The following is a 24,666-nucleotide window of genomic DNA, read 5'->3' as shown; positions in this document are numbered from 1 at the left end:
GTAGCATTATATTCCACGTAATAAATAAGCTCTACTATACTAACCAAAAGCTCAAAGAACAGCAATCATATAATTAAGGGAGAATGCTATAGAAATTCAAAAGGCCTTTGGAGCGACGCTGAAAGAAGTTCATAGGAATCCACTGAAAGAAAACTGCCTGTACCGGTTCTGCGTCAAATGGTTCATTGCCCAGCAATAAAAGCTGCTTCTCAAAGTGTCAACGCAACTTTTGGGGATATGTGTTGAAATTTAAAAGCATTCCAGGTAACTGAATAGCAAGTTGCAAACACCTGGCTTGGTGCTTTAGGCATGACCAAGGTTTGGAACACAAGCCATGGCCTCCTCCTTGAACAACAGGCCAGCAAACCATAGCAATTCCTTTTGAAAGTCCCCTTTGTTTTGACAATGCAGAACTACTTTGCATGGGGAAAGGCTACTTCAGAGATTCAACACCCAAAGTCCCCTTGGGATACGCAAAAGCAGCGACAAAGTTCTTTGGTTCGCTGCATGCATTATGTACTTCAGCTGATGCTACTTGGCTTATGCAACCAGGGGCAGGCTCAGTAACTCCACTCAGTTGGGTATGGCTGCCACTGCAAAGTTGGACTGTTACCTGCTATTTTTATCAGTACAATGGAGCCTCGGTTTTCAAACGTAATCCATTCCGGAAGACCGTTTGACTTCCGAAACGTTTGAAAATCAAGGAGCAATGGGCAAATCCATTGAGAAAATTAAAAAAACACGCAGTGGAAGCCATTTGACTTCTGAGGCGCATTCAAAAATGGAAGCAATTATGTCCGGGTTTTTGGCGTTTGGCTTCCCAAACCTTTGGCTTCTGAGACACTCGAAAACCGAGGTCCCACTGTACTGGGAGAGTGTGGGGACTGACCAGATAGAGTTGGTGGTTGTTTTCACAGATGAAAACTCATTGCTCTTCCCCAGATGGAAGATCAACAATTGGATCTCCTCCTCTTTGTTTTGGAAACTTAAAAGCAGCAGGTGGGATTGGATCAGAACGGTATCGCTGGTGGAATTATTTAACTCATCTTTTCCCCCATACCATTTTTAAAGCAAAATTTTGCCTCCCCAGCAGCTATTAGTCCTTCTGGGAGTGGGGGAATGAGAGGTATTGAACAGGCTTAAGTAAACAAATGGCAGAATGGGGGAAACTAATAATAGCTGTATCCGCCCCCCTCCCCCGAGTCACATAAGTGAATGAAATCTGGAGGCAGAAGACCCCTCCTGTAAGTGGATTATCCCAGTCAAATTCAAGGCAGATCCATTCAGGGGTTATCACGCAAGGAACTTCCGGTCGGTGCCAGCGCTTAATGGCGGTCCTCCCTCCGAGCTCCGGAGAAGGACTGCTCCGCAAGTTCGGGTCTTACCCGCTACGGCGAGTGGGGGACCCCTAAAATCCCAGGCGCTGAAGCCTGAGAGCAAGGAGACTCGGTGGGCACCTTTGCGCCCCCCGGTACTGTGAAAGAGCCTTTTTAAAGGCTCCGGAGCGGCATCGGGAGTGAGCGCGGTGCTGAGAGTCGCTACCCAGCCTGCGGAGTGAAGCCGCGTCGCCATAAGTGGAGAGCGCCGATTCCTTCCTGAAAGAAAATCTGGACTGGATTCCCGTGAGTAAGAGCGGGGGAAAAAAAGGAACGGGACTTTTAAAATTTTGAAAATTTGGCTGAAAACGGGAGGGCATAAAATAAGGAAGTCTGCCCCCCCCCCGGACTGTAGAAATTTAAAGCAACGAAAGACCTCGCTGCAGTTGCAAGAAACTTAGTTGCGAGCTGTCAACCCTGAGCTGTCAAAAGTATCTCTTCCCCCCCGATCGGCAGGAGAAGGGGGAAAAAAGACAGTCTAGTGAAGATACTCTTATTTCAAAGGGAAACAAAGTTTTTCACTGCCCTGATCCCCTGGGGACGATCTGCCAGGAGTTAACACCGGGAAAATTGTTCTTTAAAATAGGTTTGAAGTGGACATAGACTATATCTTAAATGGTGAAAAAGTTTTAAGACTTTTAAGACTTGAACGGGACTTTGTTACAGATATTTGATTACTTAAATCTAACTGGAGAAAAAGTTTTTAAAAAAACTTTAATGGCGGACTTTAGATTCTTTACATCCGGCTTTCTGTTTCTTTGTTTCCCCTAACTTGGATACTATTAATTGCTCCCTCTTGAGGACTAAGAGGGAAAAAACTACAAAGTAACTGACTAACAGTGGGATTTTCCATTGCAAGTTTTTCCTGTGAGAACGGCCTTGGGATATGAGTGGCACGGCAGAGGAGATAAGAACCAGATCTAAAGCCAAAGTGACACAAAAGAAAAGAGCCTCAATCTCTGGCAATACAGTGCCTGCACCGGAAAGTGCGACAGCAGCATCAATGGAATCTATGACACAGGCACCGCTTAAAATAAATCAATCCCTAGAGGCCTTAACAAAGCAATCTACAGAAAATTCAAAGAAATTGACAGAACTTACAGCAAGATTGGACTTGAACACCACGTCAGTGGCGACTAATACAGAATCTATAAATAGACTGATTCAGGAATCCACAGAAACTAGGAAAATTGCAGAGAGTGCAAGATCTGTTGCAGGGGAGACACAGGAAAAACTTGCGCCGATAGAGAAAAAGGTGAATGAGCATGAAGCGGCCCTCTCCTTATTGGAACTACAACGGAAAGAACGGAATTTGAAATTAAGACAGGTTCCAGAGAATGAAGAGGACAACCTGACGGAATTTCTCACAGAGGCAATTTTGGAAAATTGGCAAGGAGATCTGGAGGAGGATGAAGTAGAGATAACAACTGCTTTCAGACTTGGCAGAAAGCAAAGTAAGAAGTCAAGGGATTGTCTGATTACCTTTAGAACAAAAGAAGAAAGAGACAAGATACTGAACCTCCACTATCAAAAAGCTTTGGTAATTGGAAACATCCAAGTCCAAATCTTTAAGGACATCCCTAAATACATCTTGGAAGTGAGGACTTTTTATAGAGACTTGGCCAATCTGCTGAGGAAGAACTTTATACTCTTCAGGTGGGAATTTCCACAGGGGTTGTCCTTTAACTACAAAGGGAAGAAAGTAAGAATAAGAACAGTACAGGAAAAAGAACACTTTTTGGAGAGAAACCTAGAGGACCTACAGAAAGGTACGGTGGACCCGGCAAGAGAAGGACAAGGATCAACACTAGAAGGAGGAGGGCTAACGGACATTGCAAATCTATCATTTGGACTACCACAACTGCCAACTGAAGAGGAAGAAAAGCTTGGAGCAGTCGGAGGGTCAAACACCTAACAAACAAAATGTCTCTGCAACTTCTTAGCTGGAATTGTAACGGTTTGAACCTTCCCAGAAAAAAACGACAAGTTTTTCATATTTTGAAAAGGGAACAACTGGATCTGATATGTCTACAGGAAACCCACATAACCAGAGCACACAGGAAACTGTTGGTGAACAAAAGATTAGGACAAGAATTTATATCTTCTGATAAAGTAAAAAAGAGAGGAGTAGTGATTTATGCAAAAGAAAAATTGGACCCAAAAATGAAATTTAAGGATGAAGAAGGAAGATATCTGGCAATTGAAGTACAGATTCAGGGGGAAAAATATTTGATAATTGGAATATACGCACCAAATGATGGGAAGGCAGAATTTTTTAGGAAGTTGCATGAGACCTTACTGGACTACCTCGACTGCAAAATAATAATGATGGGGGACATGAACGGAGTGGTCTCCACAAACATGGATAAGGCACAAAGACAGACAATTTCTAAAGAAGGAAGACTACCAAAGACTTTCTTCGAGATGACGGAAAATATGGACTTGATTGACATCTGGAGAACAAAGAACCCTCTCGAGAGAGAGGGAACTTTTTTCTCGGAATCTAAAATGACATGGACAAGAATTGACCAAATCTGGGTATCTAGTGTAATGGCTACAAAGATTAAGAAAGTAGAAATCTGCCCAAAAACCTGCTCCAACCATAACGCAGTAAAGATGGAAATGAAAATGACAACAACTGGATCCTTTAGATGGAGAATGAATGACTCCTTATTTAGAGATGAACAACTTTGTAAAAAGGCCCTAAAGACATTGAAAGATTACTTTGAGATAAACTTGAGAACAGAAGTTGAAAAAAGAATAATCTGGGACGCGAGTAAAGCCGTGATGCGAGGCTTCCTGATACAACAGAATTCAATCAAGAGGAAAAAGCAAAATGAAAGGAAAGAAAGAATTTTAGAAAAAATGAAGGAAGGAGAAAAGAAACTGAGGTCAAAACCAAAGTCTCAAGAAATTTTGAGAGAAATAAAGTATTACCAGATGCAATATATGGAACTGACAAATCAAGAGATAGAATGGAAAATTAAACAAATGAGACAAAGGACTTTTGAGTCAGCAGACAAATGTGGGAAGCTCCTTGCATGGCAATTGAAAAAGAGGCAAAAATTGAATACAGTCACCTGTTTGGAGATAGAGGGAAAGAATATTCATAAGCCAAATGAGATAAGTAATTGTTTCCAAAGTTTTTTTAGGAAATTATACACACAAGGGCCAGTGAACGAACAAGAAATAGATGAATTCCTTAAAAATCATGGACTACCTAAAATTTCAGAACAGGGCAAGCTGACTCTGAATGAGAAAATAACAGAACAAGAAATAGAGGAGGCCATTCAAAAAGCACAACTGGGAAAGTCTCCAGGACCAGATGGTTTGACGGCCAGATATTATAAAGCTTTGAAAGAATGTTTAGTGCAACCATTGAAAGAAGTCTGCAACGAAATACTGGAGGGGAAAAAGGCACCTGAAACGTGGAAAGAGGCTTTTATCTCACTTATACCAAAGACTGAGACTGAAAAGAATCAGGTTAAGAACTACCGCCCGATATCATTACTAAATGTGGATTACAAAATTTTTGCAGACATTTTAGCAAAAAGACTGGAGAAAGTATTGATAGGTGAGATTCATAAGGACCAAGCTGGCTTTCTCCCGGGAAGACATATGTCTGACAATGTGAGGAATATAATAGACATTGTGGAACTGTTGGAAATGAACATTAATAGAAAAGCGGTTTTGATTTTTGTGGACGCGGAGAAAGCCTTTGACAACATTTGTTGGAGTTTTATGAAAAAGAATCTCCAAGGGATGGGGGTAGGCCAAGGTTTTGAAAATGGTATAGGTGCAATATACTCTGAGCAGAAGGCAAAGCTAATTGTGAATAATGTGGTAACGGAAGAGATAGCTATAGAGAAAGGAACACGACAGGGATGCCCTATCTCCCCTCTACTTTTCATACTGGTTCTGGAGGTTTTGCTAAATATGATTAGAAAGGACCAGTTGGTTAAAGGAATTCAGGTCGGAGTGAAAGAGTATAAACTAAGGGCATTTGCAGATGACCTAGTTTTGACTCTGCAGCAGCCAAACACTAGTACAAAAAGAGTTTTAGAACTGATTGAGATATTTGGTCAAGTCGCAGGATTTAAATTGAACAAACAAAAAACTAAAGTGTTGGAGAAAAACCTAACAAATGAAGAAAAAGAGACATTTCAGAATGAAACAGGTTTGGGGATAGCAAAAAAAGTGAAGTACTTGGGGGTGAATTTGACAGCGAAAAATGTGAACTTATTTAAGGACAATTATGATAAATGTTGGACAGAAGTCAAGAAAGATTTAGACATATGGTCAAGGCTGAAACTTTCCTTGTTAGGCAGAATTGCTGTTATCAAAATGAATGTATTGCCTAGAATGTTATTTCTGTTTCAGACATTACAAATAATAGACAAGGTGGACTGTTTCAAGAGGTGGCAGAAAGACATATCGAAGTTTGTTTGGCAGGGCAAAAAGCCAAGAATAAAATTTAAGACATTAACAGATGCAAAAGATAGAGGGGGTTTTGCCCTGTCAGACTTAAGACTTTACTATGAATCAGCAGCGTTTTGCTGGTTGAAAGACTGGCTGCTCCTCGAGAATACAGATATCTTGGATCTTGAAGGATTTGATAACAGATTTGGTTGGCATGCATATATATGGTATGACAAGGTAAAAGTGCACAAAGGTTTTAAGAACCATATGGTGAGGAAAGCTTTGTATAATGTTTGGATAAGGTATAAAGATTTGTTTGAAAGTAGAACCCCTAGGTGGCTGTCACCAATGGAGGCAAAAGAGGTGAAAAAATTGAATATGGGTTCTAATTGGCCTAAATATTCTGAAATCATAGAACAAGATGGTGAAAAAGTAAAATTGCAGAGTTTCGAGAAGCTGAAGTTTAAGGTGAGAGATTGGCTACATTATCGACAGATAAATGAAGTATTTAAACAGGACAGAAAGAAAGGCTTCCAAGTGGAGAAGTCAAAACTAGAAACAGAACTGTTAGAACCCAATACTAAAAATTTGTCAAGAATGTACAACTTGCTGTTGAAATGGAATACCCAAGATGAAATGGTGAAATCTAGTATGATTAAATGGGCACAGGATATGGGGCATGACATTGAGCTTGCTGACTGGGAGCAGTTATGGACCACTGGTGTTAAATTTACGGCATGTAATGCCTTAAGAGAAAACATTATGAAAATGATCTACAGGTGGTACATGACTCCGGCTAAGTTAGCAAAGATCTATCATCTGCCCAACAACAAGTGTTGGAAATGTAATGAAACGGAGGGAACCTTTTATCACCTTTGGTGGACCTGCCCGAAGATTAAGGCTTTCTGGGAAATGATCTATAATGAAATTAAAAAAGTTCTGAAGAGAACCTTTATTAAAAAACCAGAAGCCTTTCTCTTGGGCATGGTGGGCCAAATGGTGCCAAAGAAGGATAGGACATTTTTCATGTATGCCACAACAGCAGCAAGAATCCTTCTAGCAAAGTATTGGAAGACGCAAGATTTACCCACGTTGGAAGAATGGCAGACGAAGGTGATCGATTATATGGGACTGGCAGAGATGACTGGCAGAATTCGAGACCGGGGGAAAGAGGCGATGAAGATTGGAACAAATTCAAAGTTTATCTTAAAAACTGTTGTAATTTGGAAAATTAGGGGCTCAGGGTAATAAGAGATAAAGAACTACAGTTGTATTAATAACTTATGGAAGTTAGATTTATGAAATATAAATAAGTTTATTACGAAAGGGTTGCTGAAAAATCTTGAAACAAGAATGCAGAAAAGGGGTGGTACGGGGAAGTCGATTTTGTGTTTGTTTATGTTTTTGCTTTGTTTCTTTTTTACTTATGAAAAACTAATAAAAATTTATTTAAAAAAAAAAAAAATATCACGCAAGGAACTTTTAATGTGCATGTTTGTTATAAAGTCTCTGCTTTTAATCTTCTGCCAGCCAGATACATATTGCAGGCGAGAGACCTTCTGAGGGGATGAAACCGGAAAAAGTTCAGATGATGAGGTGTAGCAGTTCTCCTCGCAAGGTATTTTGGGGTGGAAAAACAGAAATAACACCTCTTCCCCTCGTTTTTTTCCTCCTTTGGGGGAGGGGAGGGGGCAATCTGTTTGAAAACTGGGGACATGAAGAAGGTGTGCCTGAGTAAGAAATCTGCCAAAGCTCAGGCAAGTAGATCCAGGAGCTATCACGTCAGGTGAATTTTAAAAGTGGAAAAAATATGTTTTTTCTTGCTGCCCCCCCCCTTTCCTGGAGTACCATCCTTGATGGAAAAAACAGAGGGATATGGCCATGTCATGGAGCATCTGTCATGGAGGCACTGGACTAGACGACTTTTGGGGTCCTTTCCCTTCTATGATTCTATGTGTTTGATATCTTTTTGTGGAAATAAGACAACAGAGCTACATGGAAGATTGGTCTGCCTCAACCAGCTTTATTAACCATGTGATCCAATTCAGGACACTGAGGATCACCCCCCATCATCTCAGGGTGCATATGGCTGATGCACATTTGTGTAGAAACCACCATCTTATTTTTGGGTGGACTAATCCGGTTCTAAATTGGGGGGGGGGGGAAGACTACCCAAGTCTGACATTAGTGTGGTGCCAGTTTTCAAAGAATCCTAGTAGCTCTTAGCTCCCCTCCAGAATTACTGCTCCCAAGCTCTAAGCTAAGGAGCCAAGTGGTGATAGTCAGGACAGTGGGGGCCACCTCCCCTCCCTCACCCAGGGCTTTTTTCAGCCTGAACCCAGTTCTGGCACATCTCAGATGGGCACCATTCTCATTATAAGAGGACAAGGGAGGCTTTCATGGTGAGTTCTGGCACCCCTTTTTCTTGAAAGAGTGCACTTGAAATGCCCTTCCTCAAATCTCAGTTAAGAGTTCAATATGTGAACATTAGAAGGAGCGCTTAAGCCATGGGTAGGCAAACTAAGGCCTGGGGGCCGGATCTGGCCCAATCACCTTCTCAATCCGGCCCACAGACAGTTCGGGAGTCAGCGTGTTTATATATGAGTAGAATGTGTCCTTTTAGTTAAAATGCATCTCTGGGTTATTTGTGGGGCATAGGAATTTGTTCATTCCTCTCCCCCCCCCCCCCACAAATATAGTCCGACCCACCACAAGGTCTGAGGGACAGTGGACTGGCCCCCCTGCCTTAAGCCCAAGGATCTGTAAATCAACGGTGCGACACCAGAAAGTACAAAAACAGCATTTTTTTTTTAATTCTGATTGCCAAATTATTTAAGGCAGGTATAAAAATGAAAGCATTCAATATACATTTTACATAAAATAAACTAGATTACAGCATAAAACAAGTAACCAGGCAATGGCATTAAAGTCTCTCTTCTAAAACGGGATAATTGTAAACATTAAAAAAAAGACTGCAGGACTATTCAAGTAATAGAACAATCACAGACGTCTTCTGGTATGCAGGCTATTGGGTTATTTGCCATTCAAGATTATAAAAAGGACATTTCATTATTCACAGGTGCTCATTATTTCCCCATTTAAAATCCTGTACATTATGTACAACACAGTTTTTGTGGTACTGGCAACCCCATGCCTTCCGAATGTATATTCTTCACAATACACAATTACAATGAGACAGTTAATACAGTAACATTTTACACTGATGCATCTTAATAGGAGATACCAAATAGACATCTAAATTGTACCAAAGTGTCATCGTCGTCGTCACAGTTAACCTCTATTGAGGGTTGTGGGCAATATTAGAAGAGTATGCAAGGTTCAGGCACACAGATACGCAACGTTAGTTATTTACAATTAAAAAAGCCAAAGGAAGGAAAAGAAGAAACAAACAACCTTTTGTGGTTAACGTTTTCCAAACAAGACAATACACTTCTTTTCATTTACTTTGTGGTTTACAACTTAGCAGCAGGCTCTCTGTGTGAGCCTGATTACCGATACAAAAAGTAAAGAATATATTTATATATATATATATTTATATATATATTTATATTTATATAAGCATATATATATAAAAAACAGAAGTCTAAATACAGCAACATTTGTTACTCTGTGATAAAAATCTGCAATTTACAAAAATGAAATGACTGGTTTTTGCCTGCCATTAAGGCATTTCAAATTAACACCATGGAACTGATGTCTGTAATAAAGCGCTTTTTCTTCTTCATGTGATCCAGTCACATGACGATGCACATTTCCAAAATTATCATTCTCTGAAAAAGAAAAGAAAGGCAGGGATTATTTCAGAACAATGCAGTCTCATTAATTTATGTCAACAACCTCAGTAAACGAGAGCGGGGGAGGGCCGTGAATTATGCTATAGCAGCACTGGAAAGTCTGGGTCATTAAAAGCTGCACCGAATTAACTTTCATTTAATTATATATAAGGTTTCCATTTCCTTTGAAAGGTTGAAAAGTAATCCTATTTAAAAGCAGATAAATAATTTACAAAGAAATGCACGTCATATGCTATGAGAAAGCGCTGCTACTCGTTTTCTACTAACACATAGCTTCTTACAAATATCAGAAGACATCAGAAAGAGATGCACATTTGGTTTAAAGAGGGTGTGCATGAATGCACACACACACACACACACACACACACACAAATAGTCAGCAAATTCTAAATGACTTGCTTTGACATGATGGGCAATATACCATATTGGCCCGAATATAAGCTGACCCCTTAAAACTGGGTTACAGGCTGAAAATCGCTGCGGTTGGTAGAAATGTAACTCTGAGCCAATTTAAGCCTTTGATCTTCCAGCCCCCAAAAGTTACCGTACAATTGCTAAAATCGCAAATCGCTATACAATTGCTACAATTGCAAATCGGCAATAGAACATTTTTTTTGTTCCGTTTTGCCGTATCTGTTCCAGCAGCAATATCGTAAAAGCCCATTTGTGTAAGGTCGCGAATTTAAGCTGGACTTTTAACTTTCCATAGTCAGAATTGGGGGGGGGGGCGCGCGGCTTATATTCGGGCCAATGCGGTATGTACACATATTTCAAGGGAACATGGTCTGGTTCAGCGATCAATTATCTACGCGATGGAAACAGCTCCACGTAAAACGTTATCGTGAGTAGAGTGATGCTGCAATTAACCAAAGAAAGCACCTGCCCATTCAGAAGTCTATGTAGGCCTCCACCCTCAAAACACTGTGGTTCGCTTCCCCTCCTCCCTATTAAGATGCCTGTTACGCGTATAATTTTGAGGTTTACAGGATATTTACCTCCGTTGTGCAGGAAACATACCAGATGCAGAAGCTTGAGCCGCGACCTGCTGAGTGGCGACAAGGGCAGCAGAGGTCAGCCCTGGAGGAAAAGGTGAAAACAGTGTATCTCAATGGATGGATCTCCTCCACTGGTTTTAACAAGACATGAAATCACAACAGCCCCGCCGTACTCTGTGCAGAAAGCATACATAATAATTGCAGGCAGGCAGAAGGAGGAAAACCTGCCTGCCTCCTTTAGCCAGCATGCCTTCTTCCGATTCCACCTAATAGGCATTTTGTAAGGGGAAGAAGGCATTCCACCTTATTGTATTCTTTTCCAAGTGCTGCACTGCATGGTGCTAAATGGCTTGTATGAATTCCTGAATAGGAAGCTCAGTAGAAATAATAGGCACCGGGAAACAACAAGAATCAAAAGTCACAGTGAGTTGCGGCGACGGCGTGGTAGCTACTCAGAACATAATACTTTCATAATAGCTATCATTTTAACGTTTTTCCTTTTGAATGCACATAATGTATCCCATAAGGCGTGCGGAGCCATTGAATTGCATTTTGAAACAGTCAGGACTTCCAAGAAAGAAAGGAACTGCGAAGGCGCCAAGTGAACATAATGAATTAATGCCATTTGTGCTGCAAACACGACAGTGGCTCTTTTCTGTATAGGGGAAGAATCTCCTTTTAATATTGCTAGACGACAGGGGCAGCAGGGGGGGAAAAAGCTCGCTTGTGTCGCTTACTGTGAACCCATCTGCGGCTCCATTAACAGGGAGTCGAGGACTTCTCTAAATAAACACAGTCCTAATTTGGGAGCTGGGAGCATGTTAAGACTGCTATGTCCTTTTCTAATGCGCAAGCATTCCAAAAGCATACTTCAGTGGTACAGTATTTGCTTTGTATGCAGAAGCTCCTAGGTTCAATCTTTGAGATCTCTACGTGCATTAAAAATCTTCACTCTGTATCACACTCTTTATATCGCTTGCACAAGGTAATTGGCAGTAAATGCCCCCCTCCCCAAGCAAAGCAAAACATCCTTTGGCTGTCTCTTCTTAGTTTAATGTAAGTTCATGCTGAAATCTGAAGTACCCATAATGTAACCTTGTACATCAAGGAAAGTGACAATTTTTTTCCAAATAGTCATGCAAAAAAATTTAAAAATAAGGAAACTTAATTTGCAAGATTATATCCCTCTCCATAAAGGTAAAGGTAAAGATACCCCTGACCATTAGGTCCAGTCGTGGACGACTCTGGGGTTGCGGTGCTCATCTTGCTCTATAGGCCGAGGGAGCTGGTGTTTGTCTACCAGGCAGACAGCTTCCGGGTCATGTGGCCAGCATGACTAAGCCGCTTCTGGCAAACCAGAGCAGTGCACTGAAACACCTTCCCACCACAGTGGTACCTATTTATCTACCTGCAGTTGATGTGCTTTCGAACTGCTAGGTGGGCAAGAGTTGGGACTCAACAACGGGAGTTCATCCCGTTGTGGGGATTCAAACCGCCAACCTCCTGATCGGCAAGCCCTAGGCTCTGTGGTTTAGGCCACAGCACTACCCACGTCCATCCCTCTCCATAGGCATGTCTTATATTAAAAGCATGGGAAAATGTTGCACTTGCATGTATTGCTAAACCATGGTTTACTGTTATGAGGCCAAGTGCCAGAGAGCCTTAGTGTTGCGTATTGCCCCCTCCTCCCCTTGGTTCAGCTTTGGGGAGGCATTCAGAAACCTTTTCTTCCATTTTAGTCCAGTTGCTGCTTCTCCATATATCTAAACCTGGACAAACTGTAGTCAGATTTAACTATAATCAATGGAAACAATCCAACTTGCACACCACGGGGGACTGAAGCTCGCTTTCATTAATCAGTCTAGATCAGGGCTTCCTAAATTTGGGTCTTCAGCAGCTTTGGGACTACAACTCCCATCATCCTTAGCCGTCAGGACCAGTGGTCAGGGGTGATGGGAATTGTAGTTCAAAATCAGCTGGAGACCCAAGTTTGGAAAACCCTGGTAGATGAACCACATTTTAAGGCTCAGACATAATCTTTAGAATGGAAGCTTCTTCATCTCCTCCTTGCAGTTACACTGGAGGTGGAGAAGGGGACTTTCAGCTTCTGATCTCCTTGCAGTGCACAGTGGGAAAGGGGCTGGAGTGTGGATTGTTGCCATAATACTACACTGTGGTTCAGTGCTACGTGCGATCCAAGTCAGTCAAGTTCAGCCACTTTAATGATTCCAAGCAGGAAGACGCAGCTCACCTTGAAATGGGTCGTATTGACCAGGAATTAGTGGGTAGCCCATTCCGACATGGGTGTGGTGATGGGTATGAAGATGCCGTTGACTAAAAGGGGAATGTCGATCTCGCTCCCTCTCCGCTTCCCTTTCGCGCTCAGAAGTAGATTTTTCTACAGGCTGGAAACAGAAAGGCACCCAAAGAATAAGCGCTTCGCTTGCGGATGCAGAAGATCACATTCTGATGGTTTGCGGGATTCTCTGACTCAGCCTGTATCTACATTACAGCAGATTTCATTTCTCACTAGGCATGCTGCTGCCTCTGTTGGTTTGGGAGGCTTTTAAAAAACTGCTTTAATTGAAGGTTAGGGTAAGTGGCTTTTGTTTCCGCAATTACAATGCGGCCTGACTTATTTAAAAACATACAATTGTTTTACGCTTGGATAGGGAAACTGAAAAAAAAATGTTTGGAAGAGAATCCCTTCTGGTATGCGCGTGTTATGTTCTAGTTAGCTTAAAGTCTATGCTGTACCTTGGGAAGGGTAAGTAAAATAATTACCCAGTTCATACAGAAACAATATAAAATTTAAAATTAACCTCCCTGCCTCCTTAACTTTATCTTATTATTAGTTGCAAAATAAGAAGTTACTGTTAAAATGCAACATATAGGGTCCGGGCTGCACATCAACCCCAGAGTTAAAAAACAAACTATGGTTTAATTTGAATGTGCTTCGGTGCACGTTGCTGATAAAGTTATTGTTGTGCTCCTTCCCCGTTCCTGACATGCCAATAGGTAATAAGCCTCACTCTGGCTTGTGGTGCTGGCCGAATCTGGATTTGTTTCTCTCTGAACAAACCAGCTGTCTTAGCTTATTGGAGGAAACGACTCTTAACTTCAGGTCTGACTGTTGTGACAATGCAAATTCTGGCTTTTTTCCTGGTGGTGTAGCAACAGCAGCAGTGAGGGAGGAGCGCAGCAAGGACTTTTCAGCAGGGTACACCAGCATAGAATTATAGATTTGGAAGGGACCATGAGGATCATCTCATCCATGGGTAGGCAAACTAAGGCCTGGTGGCCGGATCCGGCCCAATCGCCTTCTCAATCCGGCCTGCGGACTGTCTGGGAATCAGTGTGTTTCTACATGAGTAGAATGTGTCCTTTTATTTAAAATGTATTTCTGGGTTATTTGTGGGGCATAGGAATTCGCCCATTTCCCCCCTCTAAAATATAGTCCAGCCCCCCATAAGGTCTGAGAGACAGTGGACCGGCCCCCTGCTGAAAAGGTTTGCTGACCCCTGAGTTCTAGTCCAATCACCAGCAATGCAGAAATATGCAGCTGTCCCATATGGAGGTCGAACCTGCAACCGTGGCGTTAACAGCACCACATTCCAACCAACTGAGCTCTCCAGGCTTGTTATAGTTTGCTTTTAACAATGTGCAAACTGGGCCCTGGAGCCAAGTATCCGTACATCTGAATTTCTACCCAAATCAGTGCACTTTGGGCTATAAAGATGCTTTGCAGAAAACCAGATGATCCATATCCGTCATTTTTTTATTTATAGCAGGAAGTGGCTTAGAAGCATATTTTGGCCTTAGGCAGTATATAACTAAATAAAATAAAATAAAAAGTGGTTTCCCATTTGCACGGCTACGGTATAATTGAGCGGTCAAGGAGGCATCCAACGTCCATGGACATTGTCTCATGCACTTTATTTTATGATACTGCGCATGCATACTGGGAACCATGGACTTCAGTGATGTTTCTAGCAGGGTTCTGAAGGAGCAAGCTTTGGGGGTCATATAGGAAGACCCAGTGGGCTTAACAAATAAGGTGCTGGAATTCGTACATATAGAACCCTGCTGAAATCCCAGTCCTGTTTCAGAAGTATACCACCCGTGTGTCCTCTCTTCCCCCAAATCCTGACTATCCCCAAGGTGTACAAATCATAACAAGAGATGTCTTACAGCAGGAGACTTGCTGCGATACTGGTTGGCGTGTTGCTGAAGCAAATCCAGTGCTTTCGATTCAGTGGTAGATTTTACACCGATAGTAGGGCTGGTATTGACTTTTTCCACCTCTTCTCTTCCGGACATCTTTCCATAAACAGGATAATGAAATCCCGGCGACAGATAGGCCCCTGCAGATAAATAATAAATGCTGTATCACGTTACTGTTTACATTTGGGGGCGGGCCACTCCAAATGCATCCAATTCAGATTACCAAAGTTGCACCCGTGTGCTCAGATCTCCCCCCCGCCCCAGCTAATTCAGCCTAATGAACGGGAGGTTATAAAGAGGGCTGAGCTTAGAGCCATTTCAAACATTTATGGGTCCCTCTTAAGTGAAAGGAATAGGAACTATAATGATTCTGACAGTAAGTGCTTAGGATATTTTTATAGGCAATAAACTATCTGTCAGTGTAATGGCCGCAGCCGAATGACATGGGATGTGGAAACTGTTATCTGGGAATGTTGACAGTTCATAAAAAAGTAACAGCTTGTGTTAAATCTATTTCGCTCCTAGAACTTTGCAAAACAAATGTCATCTGTGAAGCTTCTAATTCTCCTTCGCTGCTAACAGGCACTGTCAAAATAGATAAAGCTACGGCCCAGTTAATGTCTGTCTAGAAGCATTCAGTACACACCTGGGTAGCTGTGCATGAGAACAGGAGACACAGCGCGGTACGCAGGGTGATTTGGATCATACATCTGGGGGTAAGGGTAAGCGTGCAAGTACTGTATGTACGACTGGTGCTGAGTCATTGGAGAGGAAACCGCCACTCTGGCGCCCCGTGATTCCTTCCAATTCACGGGAGTCTTTCGATCATCATTTTTGATCTTGTTCTCCTCCAGTGACTGGGAATCGGAACGCTTGATCTCCTTAGGCTCCTCTTTAATGCTGTTTAATGAGACAGGAATGCTGGAGAAGGAGGCTTCCTTGTTAGGTGTTTTTCTGGGGCTATCTTCTTTTAACTTTTTTTCACGTTCCAGCTCCTCCGCTTTCTGCTGATCAAGATATTTTGGCTGATATACATAATGGTGCCACGTTCTCGTGTCTGGGTCCTGATATGGGCAGGGGAGAAAAAAAGGTTCACCATTGATATTGTTCAAGAGGAATCTTCACAGCCACATTAATCCACAAAATGAGGGGCAACAGCAACAGAGAAAATAGGAAACTGGCAACAGCCCAGAGAACTGCTTTAGGCCTTTATTTCCCTGAACAGCAGACCCTCAACCATGTCACTTACTGCTTTTGAGATTCCCATAAGTCACAAAAGCAGTTTGTCACGCAGTGCAGGACAGCACTTTTTGAGAAACCAAAGTCCTACCTGCTGTAGCGATAAAACATTTTGAGAATTTTTGAAGCTAACAGGGGGAAATATAGAAAAAAACTGAAATATATTCAACAATAAATCAAACACTGCTGTAACACTTTAAATGCATTACAGTGGTTCTCAAAATTAATCGGTTTGATTCTCGAAACTGTTCGAAAACTAAGGCGCGGCTTCTGATTGGCTGCAAGAGCTTCTTGCACTCAAGCAAAAGCCACGTCGGACATTTGGCTTCCAAAAAATGTTCGCAAACCGGAACACTCACTTCCAGGTTTGCAGCGTTCGGGAGCCAAGCCGTTTGAATACCAAGGTACCACTGTATATGGTACTTGGCAGAAACAACTGTATAGTTTGGTATTTTTAAGACACTCATTAATATAAGTGCCATAATTTGATCCAAGCAATACTTGCAAAGATACCCCATGTTAGAGACTGAGCTGCAAGCCACTGCTCCCTACATAAGACAACGATAAAGGTAAAGGTACCCCTGACCGTTTGGTCCAGTCGCGGACGACTCTGGGGTTGCGCTCTCATCTCGCTTTACAGGCCGAGGGAGTCGGCGTTTGTCCACAGACAGCTTCTGGGTCATGTGGCCAGCATGACTAAGCCGCTTCTGGCAAAGCAGAGCAGCGCACGGAAACACCGTTTACCTTCCTGCCAGAGTGGTACCTATTTATCTACTTGCACTTTGACGTGCTTTTGAACTGCTAGCTGGGCAGGAGCTGGGACCGAGCAACGGGAGCTCACCCTGTCGCGGGGATTCGAATTGCTGACCTTCTGATTGGCAAGCCCGAGGCTCTGTGGTTTAGACCACAGCGCCACCCGCGTCCCCAAGACAAGGATACCCTTAAGGAAAAGCCAACACATTCTTTTATTTTTATTTTTAAAAAAGGAAGACAACATTTACACAAATGCGCTTCCACAGTAAGTCTCAGTTTCTGCCAGTTGGGAAAAGAAAGTTTAAAATAGAAAGAGTCGACCCTGAAGTAAATACAAGGTTTTATTTGCTGGGCTGCGAAAGACTGGCTGGGAGTCAAAGATCTGTATGACTAGTTCTGCACACCCAAGAAGGCTTTAAAGCTTTTGCTTTTCGCATAACAGCCGCCACTCTTGCTTCATGGCAACCCTCCTGAACTCTCTTTTTTTAGAGAGAGAAAAGGCTGAGAAAATAAAACATCCTCATACTGTAATGTAAAGGAGCAACGATACATTTGAATGCTCATTTATCTTCAACAGTATGTCATCATTACCTTTGTTAACCTGGTGTCTTCCAGACGTTCTGGACTACAACTCCAATAGGAGCCAACTCCTAGGGACAGAGGTCCCTTCGTCCCGCCCCCCATAAAATACATACAAAGCAAGAAGGAAGACCCACGATGACAAATGGCCCCCTCCAGGTAAGCGTGCACAGGGCTGCAGCCTAAACTGACGTCAAAACCCTTTCTACCACTAATTATGAACGATCTAGGCTTGTCATCATTTGCATTTCAAAAAGGCTCACCTGTTTAAACCTTGTAGTGGGATCTACTCCAGTCTGTTTCATAGAATCCATAACCGATTTCATTTCCACCGCCTCCTTTATAAGCTGGTGATTTTCCATTTGCTTTGCTTTGAAGCTATCCGACTGAATCTGTTGCTGATGATTGGGAAGAAGCTGCGATTTGCTTGTCTCCTCCGTTTTATTAGGGACCAATGACCCTATTTTAGAGTTATTTTTACTGGCCTCGGGAGTCGGAGGCGCTTTGGAGATAGTAGCGGAGGGGATGTTTTTCAGCTTATCGTCTTTCCCCAGGTCTTTGAGGGGGAGTTCGTTTTTCCTTTCACACTCTCTCCCAGCAGTTTGCGCCATTTTCTGCTCCGCCAGTCTCTGGTCCTCATAATATTTCTCGTACTGCTGCCTGTAAGCTGGGTTCGAAGCCATCAAGGACTTTTGGTCCATGTACAGCCCATAGGCATACTGGCCGTAGTAAAGTGACTGGGCGAGTGCAGGATGCCTCTGAGTTATGACCGACTGGTGCTGAGGTTGTAAATTAGTGGGACTGGCTTCGCTTTTCTTACACTCAGCTGGCTCGGCCTTCTCTTTCTTCTCAGCCTCTTCCTCCGCCTCCTTTTTGATCTTCATTCCCGGTGCGTTATTGCCATTCCCAGCCGCAGGGGCGCCGACCTGCCCGGAGTGCATGTAACTTGGAGAATAGTACGGATCATAACCGTGGTAATAGGGAGAATGGGGCTCTTTCACTTGGGGCGGCTGCACCGGGGTGGAGGAATGCCCTTTGACAACACTGTCCTTGTTAGAAATAATATCCGAAGGGGAGCTGGCCTTGGACCTCATCCCCTCCGACCGGCTGTCGGAACCGCCATCGTCGGCCGCGTCCGAGATATCGGAGTAAGCCGGGCTGTTGGTTTTAGCAGCGGCGCCCTCTGCCCCATTCTGCGTCAGCACATGCAGCGGCGCGATGGACGACTGTCCGTTCACCAAAGTGCTGCATTCCATCCTGGAGGCACTGCCTATCGACGGGCTGGGGGCGTTGTCTGTGAAGGTGTAAACCTTATCCGCTTCGGCCTTGATGCTTGCCATCCTGCTCTCTTGGGACTCCGACAGCCCGTTCGCCAGCACCTCATTCTTGCTGAGATGCTCCTTTAAAAAATGCCCGGCGATCTCTTTCCCGGGCCCCTTGGCGTCCTCCAACTTCCCCAGCTTCAGCTCCATTTTGGGGCTTAGGCTCTCTTTGCTCTCTTTGTCCTTCAGCTTCCTCTTCTCCTTCTTCTTCTTGTCCTTGAGTAACGTGAGGGCCGGGTTGACGGTGCTCGGCTCCCCCATGATGGTGGGCTTTGGTTGAATAGGTTTCAGCGGAGGGCTCTTTGGTGTCGCCTGCACAACAGTCGTCGTCAGCGAGGGCAATCCTGGCATCGTGCCGGTAGTGGTGGTTGTAAAGGCTGCCGTCGGTATAGCTATTAACTGAGGCGGGGTTGGAGCTGGAGCTGGGGCAATGGGCCGGGCCGTTTTCAGCTTCGACAGGTTCTTCTCGACTTTGCAGTTGCTGCCTTTCTTGCCTTTCTCTTTCTCTCCCCCATTCTTCTTGTCTATTAGCCCTTCAGCCTCCAGTTTGGGCATCTCGGCCGCCAAACTGCCGTCTGCCACCGAGCAGTTCTCCAACGTCACGGTCATGTTGGAAATGACCGGCAGGCTGTTGAGTTCACTGTTCAAGCCCCTCTTTTTGCCAGAGTTCTTGCCGTTGCTGGCCTGCTCCCTTTTCCCCTTGGGCGTCCCGGGGGTGCTGAGGGGGCAGGGAGAGGCGGGTGCTTTCAGCTGATCAAAATGAGAGAAACTTGTGCTTGGCTCGTTGCATTCCAGTGCCACGTTGCTGAGCGCCTCCTCGCAGTCGGAGATTTTGTCCTCGCTGTCAGGCTCAAATTCCAGTTTGTTTTCCGGGTCCAAGTGTGCATGAGCCTGGTGGTACCTCAACCCATTGATGTGCTTGTATTTCTTGTTGCAGTTGGGATGGGGGCAATCAATCAAAACTGGAGAAGAGCAGCCTTGGTCCAAAAAAGCAGTCTCTGGCTTGCCCTGGGGAGTGGTGGGAGTGCTTCTAGAATTGGTACGGACACGCTTCCCAGATTTATTGTCCTCTGAGCTGGAGTTCAAATCCAGCTCCATGGGTGGCTTATTTTTCCTTTTATTGGTGGACAAGGGGCTGACTTTGACATCCTCTATGGCACAATTTGGGGGTGTCCTGCGGCCACTCGAATTAAGGCTGCCCCTCCTTCCTTTGCCATTGGCACCACCTCTGTTCTTGCCCTGCAGTCCCCTGGACTCTGTGAAGCTGACATCCGCCCCCGGCGCAGTCGCCGCCGCGGCGGACCGCGCTCGCTTCCCCCGGCCCCGGCCTCCTCGCATTTCCAGGTCGCTTGTTGGCGATTCACAAAACCTGCGTAAATAAAACGAGATGTCAGAATTGAGCGGGCATAAGAGGGAAGGGCAAAACAGACTCAGATCATCGTAAACAATGGACTACTAAGCGCATATCAAATCAGCATGCAGGCCAAAAAAACCCACCCTTAGTAGTCCTTAGAAAGAAAAGAAATCTTAACGAGATTGTCTTTAAAAGAAAGGTAAAGGAACAAGCTGTGCACGTCTGGAGGGTGATTTTAATTATGTACATTTATACTTTGCTTCTTGGCCAGAAAAAGAGAAAGCCCCATTAACAATAAAACAAGACTAAAATGCAAAAAGCATAATGAAATCAAGAAACAAATAACCAGTCAGAACAATGTAATGGAGCATAAAAAGTCAGCTCTAACAAAAGTTAGGGGTCCTAAAGGGGCGTGTGCATTGCAGGGGGTTGTCCTAGATTACCCTTGCAATCCCTCCTAACCATATACAGTGGTACCTCGGGTTACATACGCTTCAGATTACATACACTTCAGGTTACAGACTCTGCTAACCCAGAAATAGTACCTCGGGTTAAGAACTTTGCTTCAGGGTGAGAACAGAAATCGGCAGCAGGAGGCCCCATTAGCTAAAGTGGTGCTTCAGGTTAAGAACAGTTTCAGGTTAAGAACAGACTTCCGGAACGAATTAAGAGGTACCACTGTAACTCTCTGAACAGCAAGCACGGCAGTGGAGAAGGCCCTCTTGCTGGTTGCCACCAAAGACATCCCAGAAGGTAGGTTACCTACATAGTTCTCTCCTACAGTTCTTAAGGTGCAAGAGGAAGTCCTTTAGTACTGTCCTTGTTTTGATGCCAGAATAACAGTTTCCCCTCGATACCTACATTCTGCTGCGCCTAACAGAGAATTTGTGCTTCTTGTGTATGGTTTCAGTTACACGGAATTGTTTTTTAATTAATCCCTGCCCAGTTTTCATGCCAGATATTGGAGGGGAAAGCAGAGAAAAACCAGACTCAGCGTGTCTCCTTACCTAGGAGGAGCCCAGTCGTGTTTTGTGCAATCAAGCAGCGTTCCAACGTATGTTTTATTCCGCCATGTAACATTTACTACTAGGACACCTGCGGACGAGAGAGAGAAACAAAAACGGTCACAGTTAGAACAACATCTTTTTGAACCTTGCTTAAAAATGGGGAAAGGGGTGGGGTGGGCAGAGAACAGCATTTCTTATTTGATTTGAAAGGCTGCGGTTTACAAGCGTCCTCTTTTTTTTATTTATTTCAGTGACCTCCAATTAAAACCCACAGGAGTGTCTCTGTGTGTGCAATGTGCGTGCAAAAGGCTCAGAAAGAGAATAATCAAGATACAGCTGCGGGGAGGAAATGGTTTTTGCTACGTCCCGCTGTAAAAAGGCAACAGTCACCTCTTAATTTTGCTATTATTGCACATAATTGCTTTTGTTTGGCTTTCAGCTTGCATAAATGGAGCGCCAGTAGCTAGTGCTTGGAGCAGGAGGTGGCTGGTGAAGAATCTGCTTTGTCTTCAAAAAATACAATGTTGACTTTATTTATTTGAAATAACACACTACAATGTAGCATTAAATACAGACAAACTCTACATATTATTTAGAAGCTGATACTGGGCGCCCTTCATTCATCTTAACCACAATATAAACACAATTATTCCCCCCCCCCCCAAAAAAAAGAACATATGGGTGTGTGTTTTTAAACGTTGTGCCTTTCTAAAGCTTCATATGTTCTTTTTATAGGGAAAAGATACAAACTGAAAATCCGAGGGCTAATAAATCCTCTTCTGCAGTCATTAAGCAGAAAAGGAGGAGGGGATTGGGTTTTTCTCCAGCACCGATCACACAAATAAAGACGATTTACAAGAACTGTGATAGTGAACGATGACACCATTAATTCATTAGATATGGTACAGACGTACACATAACAGTCATTTCTGTTTTCAGAGCATTAAAACCCATGATCAAAAAAAGCCTGAAGCAACGGTACCATTTAGCTGCAAAGAAATTCTTTCTAAATATTTAACACCAATTGCCAAGTCTGAATGAGCTTTTTCACCCCCCCTCACAATACACCTTTGTGTCTCCTAGCTCCAATTCCGGCTTTTTTTAAACTGGTGAAATAATAAAGTAAATAAATAAATAATGAAACTGCGCCTTGTGTTTCCAGCTTGTCGGCTCACTTTACGTCAGCAGTGCGATTTCTAATTTTGCATTCAACCTTTCCCCAGACTCCTACACCAATGTAAAGAAAACATGTAACCTGCAACTTATTTCCTCAGGGCCCTTTTAACAGCAGGAAAGTATTTTGAAATGCTATTAGCTAAAGTACTAGGGAAGAAGGGATTTCCTTTAAGCATTTCCAACAGCGTATCAAGGAGGGAGGGAAAAGATGGTTCCCTGCATGGTTTTAGCTTGTTATTGTTAAGCGATGGCAGAGTGTACAAATTCTGACTTCAGTCTATTTAAAAAAATATAGGAAAAGCCTAACTCCAGATACAGGAGATAAAATCGTTTGCTAAGGTATGACTAACAGCAATTAAAATTAAATGTGTTTCTGTGCTTTGAGGGTTTTTTTCTTTTTGTGCTTTTAGCAAATTTCACAACTGGGAAAACACATTTCATCCCTACCACCCCCCCTCTTTTTTAAAGCACCCGATAAAACTATGAGGAAAAAAATGGTCTGTTTTTCTCATCATTCGCTCTCGAGTCTAGGGCACCGCGTGGGGTGTCAGAGACCTTTCCAACTGCTTAAAATTCTCCAGCATGTCATCTATATTTACAGCACTGGAATATATTTGTATTGCCAGAAGGTTAGCGCTTTTTCAGCTTCAGATGCAATAGGCTGAATCACTTTGTTCCCGAAGTCTCTGATGTAGCACAAATGTATAATTAAAATTGCTTGAAAGGGAAACATGAAAGAAACAACAAGCCCTCCATTCTTGGAGTAATAAAATTAAAAACAGGAAAAGCCTGCACAGACACTTAACATTTGTCTGCAGTGAAAGGCTTTTGTTATTGCCTTCCCCTAAGGGCTTCATATTTCCAGCAAACGCCGGCTCTGGATTGGCCGGCCCGCACTGGGAACGCTGCCGCCTGATTGGCTGGGCTGAGCACTGCAGCACAGGCCACAAAAAAGGCGAGATTCAAAGGGAAATAGTGATGTAACATGAGAGTCCTTGCATGGAGCAGCAGGGCGAGGGGGATGGGAAGGGAAGGAAGAGAGAGAGAGAGAGCCAGGGATAAGCGGAGCGGCTTTGATTCCTGCTTCTGTACTCATGCTCTGGTTTGTTTGCTCTAACTAGGCTTGTCAACATGATGAAAGGTTGCTGCCTGCTAAACTGCTCTGCGTCCATATACACAAGCAAACGAAGAGAGCATGCAAGCTGCTCTTCAGATCACACAAGGAGAAAGCCAAAAATAAGGGCACTTGCAAAATGGAGCAAGGAGACATTAAGCTGATGTAAACAAAACCTGCTCCTTTTCCCTTATGGGGTATCCAAGAGCCCGTATAGAGTCCTTAAGTGGGTTCCCCATCGGTAGGAGAAAATAACAGAGGCCAGCCAGAGAATACTGAGAAGCAAAGCAGCTAGGAGGCCTGATCTTTATTCAACTGTTGCAACAGGGTCCTCACTCACCACACGCAGGAGCGAGGAGGAACCCAGAACCACGGTGTGCAAGCCCTTATATAGACTTTGGAAATTGCCCACCCTGTAGCTCAAGGTAAAGGTAAAGGGACCCCTGACTATTAGGTCCAGTTGCGGACGACTCTGGGGTTATTGGCTGAGGGAGCCGACGTACAGCTTCCGGGTCATGTGGCCAGCATGACTAAGCTGCTTCTGGCGAACCAGAGCAACGCATGGAAATGCCGTTTACCTTCCCACCAGAGCGGTACCTATTTATCTACTTGCACTTTGGCATGCTGTCGAACTGCTAGGTTGGCAGGAGCTGGGACCGAGAAACGGGAGCTCACCCCGTCACGGGGATTCGAACCGCCGACCTTCTGATCGGCAAGTCCTAGTCTCTGTGGTTTAACTCAGTGCCACCCACATCCCTGTAGCTCAAGTCTAACCCCCCAAAACATACATATATCACAAAAGGAGGCGGTCTAAAGCAGAAATCCTGTCTGCCAGGATACCTGACAATGGCCAGTGATTGCTTACTTGGGCAGCCCAGCATTCTTTTGTGATGGTAAACACTTTAATTCCTGAATCCGGGTCACAGGCTCACCCTATTCATACACAAAGGTGCCCTAAAGACAGGTAAGGAAAAGATAAATGGAGAGGCTTTCCCAATTCCTTCCTCCTTGCAGAGAAACATTTGAAGTCAATATGGGAGAGTCAAAATGGTTTCAGGACTGTTCTCCTGTGCTATTTTAGACACTTGGTTTACAAACTTATGTATGTGTTTGCCTTTTAAATCTATGAACATTTAATTTGTATATTTGGGACCTTAAATTCTTATAACAGCGCAAAGCAGGGAACAGCCTGGTCAACGGCGGTTAAACGAAAGCCAAGTCTGAAATCAGCGAGTTATTCAAATCTATGGCAGCTATTTCTGGACGCGGTTAGCAAAGGCCGGGTAATTTTAC

General features: G+C 43.7%; 1 protein-coding gene across 3 annotated transcripts in view; it reads right to left on the bottom strand.

Moving 5' to 3' along the window:
• Positions 1-8,584: 8,584 nt before the first annotated feature.
• ZNF608 (zinc finger protein 608) overlaps positions 8,585-24,666 on the bottom strand; it is a 124,535-nt gene continuing 108,453 nt past the window's right edge. For 2 of the 3 annotated variants that reach the window (XM_028749388.2, XM_028749387.2), the window contains exons 4-10: positions 21,084-21,171; positions 17,664-20,091; positions 15,476-15,893; positions 14,797-14,969; positions 12,857-13,010; positions 10,606-10,687; positions 8,585-9,586 (exon numbers count right to left, since the gene is read on the bottom strand). In XM_028749388.2, coding sequence (XP_028605221.2) covers positions 9,580-9,586; positions 10,606-10,687; positions 12,857-13,010; positions 14,797-14,969; positions 15,476-15,893; positions 17,664-20,091; positions 21,084-21,171 — 3,350 coding nt within the window. In that variant the 3' untranslated portion in view covers positions 8,585-9,579. Of the gene's footprint in view, positions 9,587-10,601; positions 10,688-12,856; positions 13,011-14,796; positions 14,970-15,475; positions 15,894-17,663; positions 20,092-21,083; positions 21,172-24,666 lie in introns of those variants that run through there. The other variant, XM_028749389.2, reaches the window with a different exon arrangement.

Source organism: Podarcis muralis, chromosome 11 (genome assembly GCF_964188315.1).
Source record: "Podarcis muralis chromosome 11, rPodMur119.hap1.1, whole genome shotgun sequence".
Lineage (NCBI taxonomy): Eukaryota > Metazoa > Chordata > Lepidosauria > Squamata > Lacertidae > Podarcis > Podarcis muralis.
The sequence above is the reverse complement of the archived record's forward strand: the minus strand, read 5'-3'. Positions and strand labels throughout refer to the sequence as shown.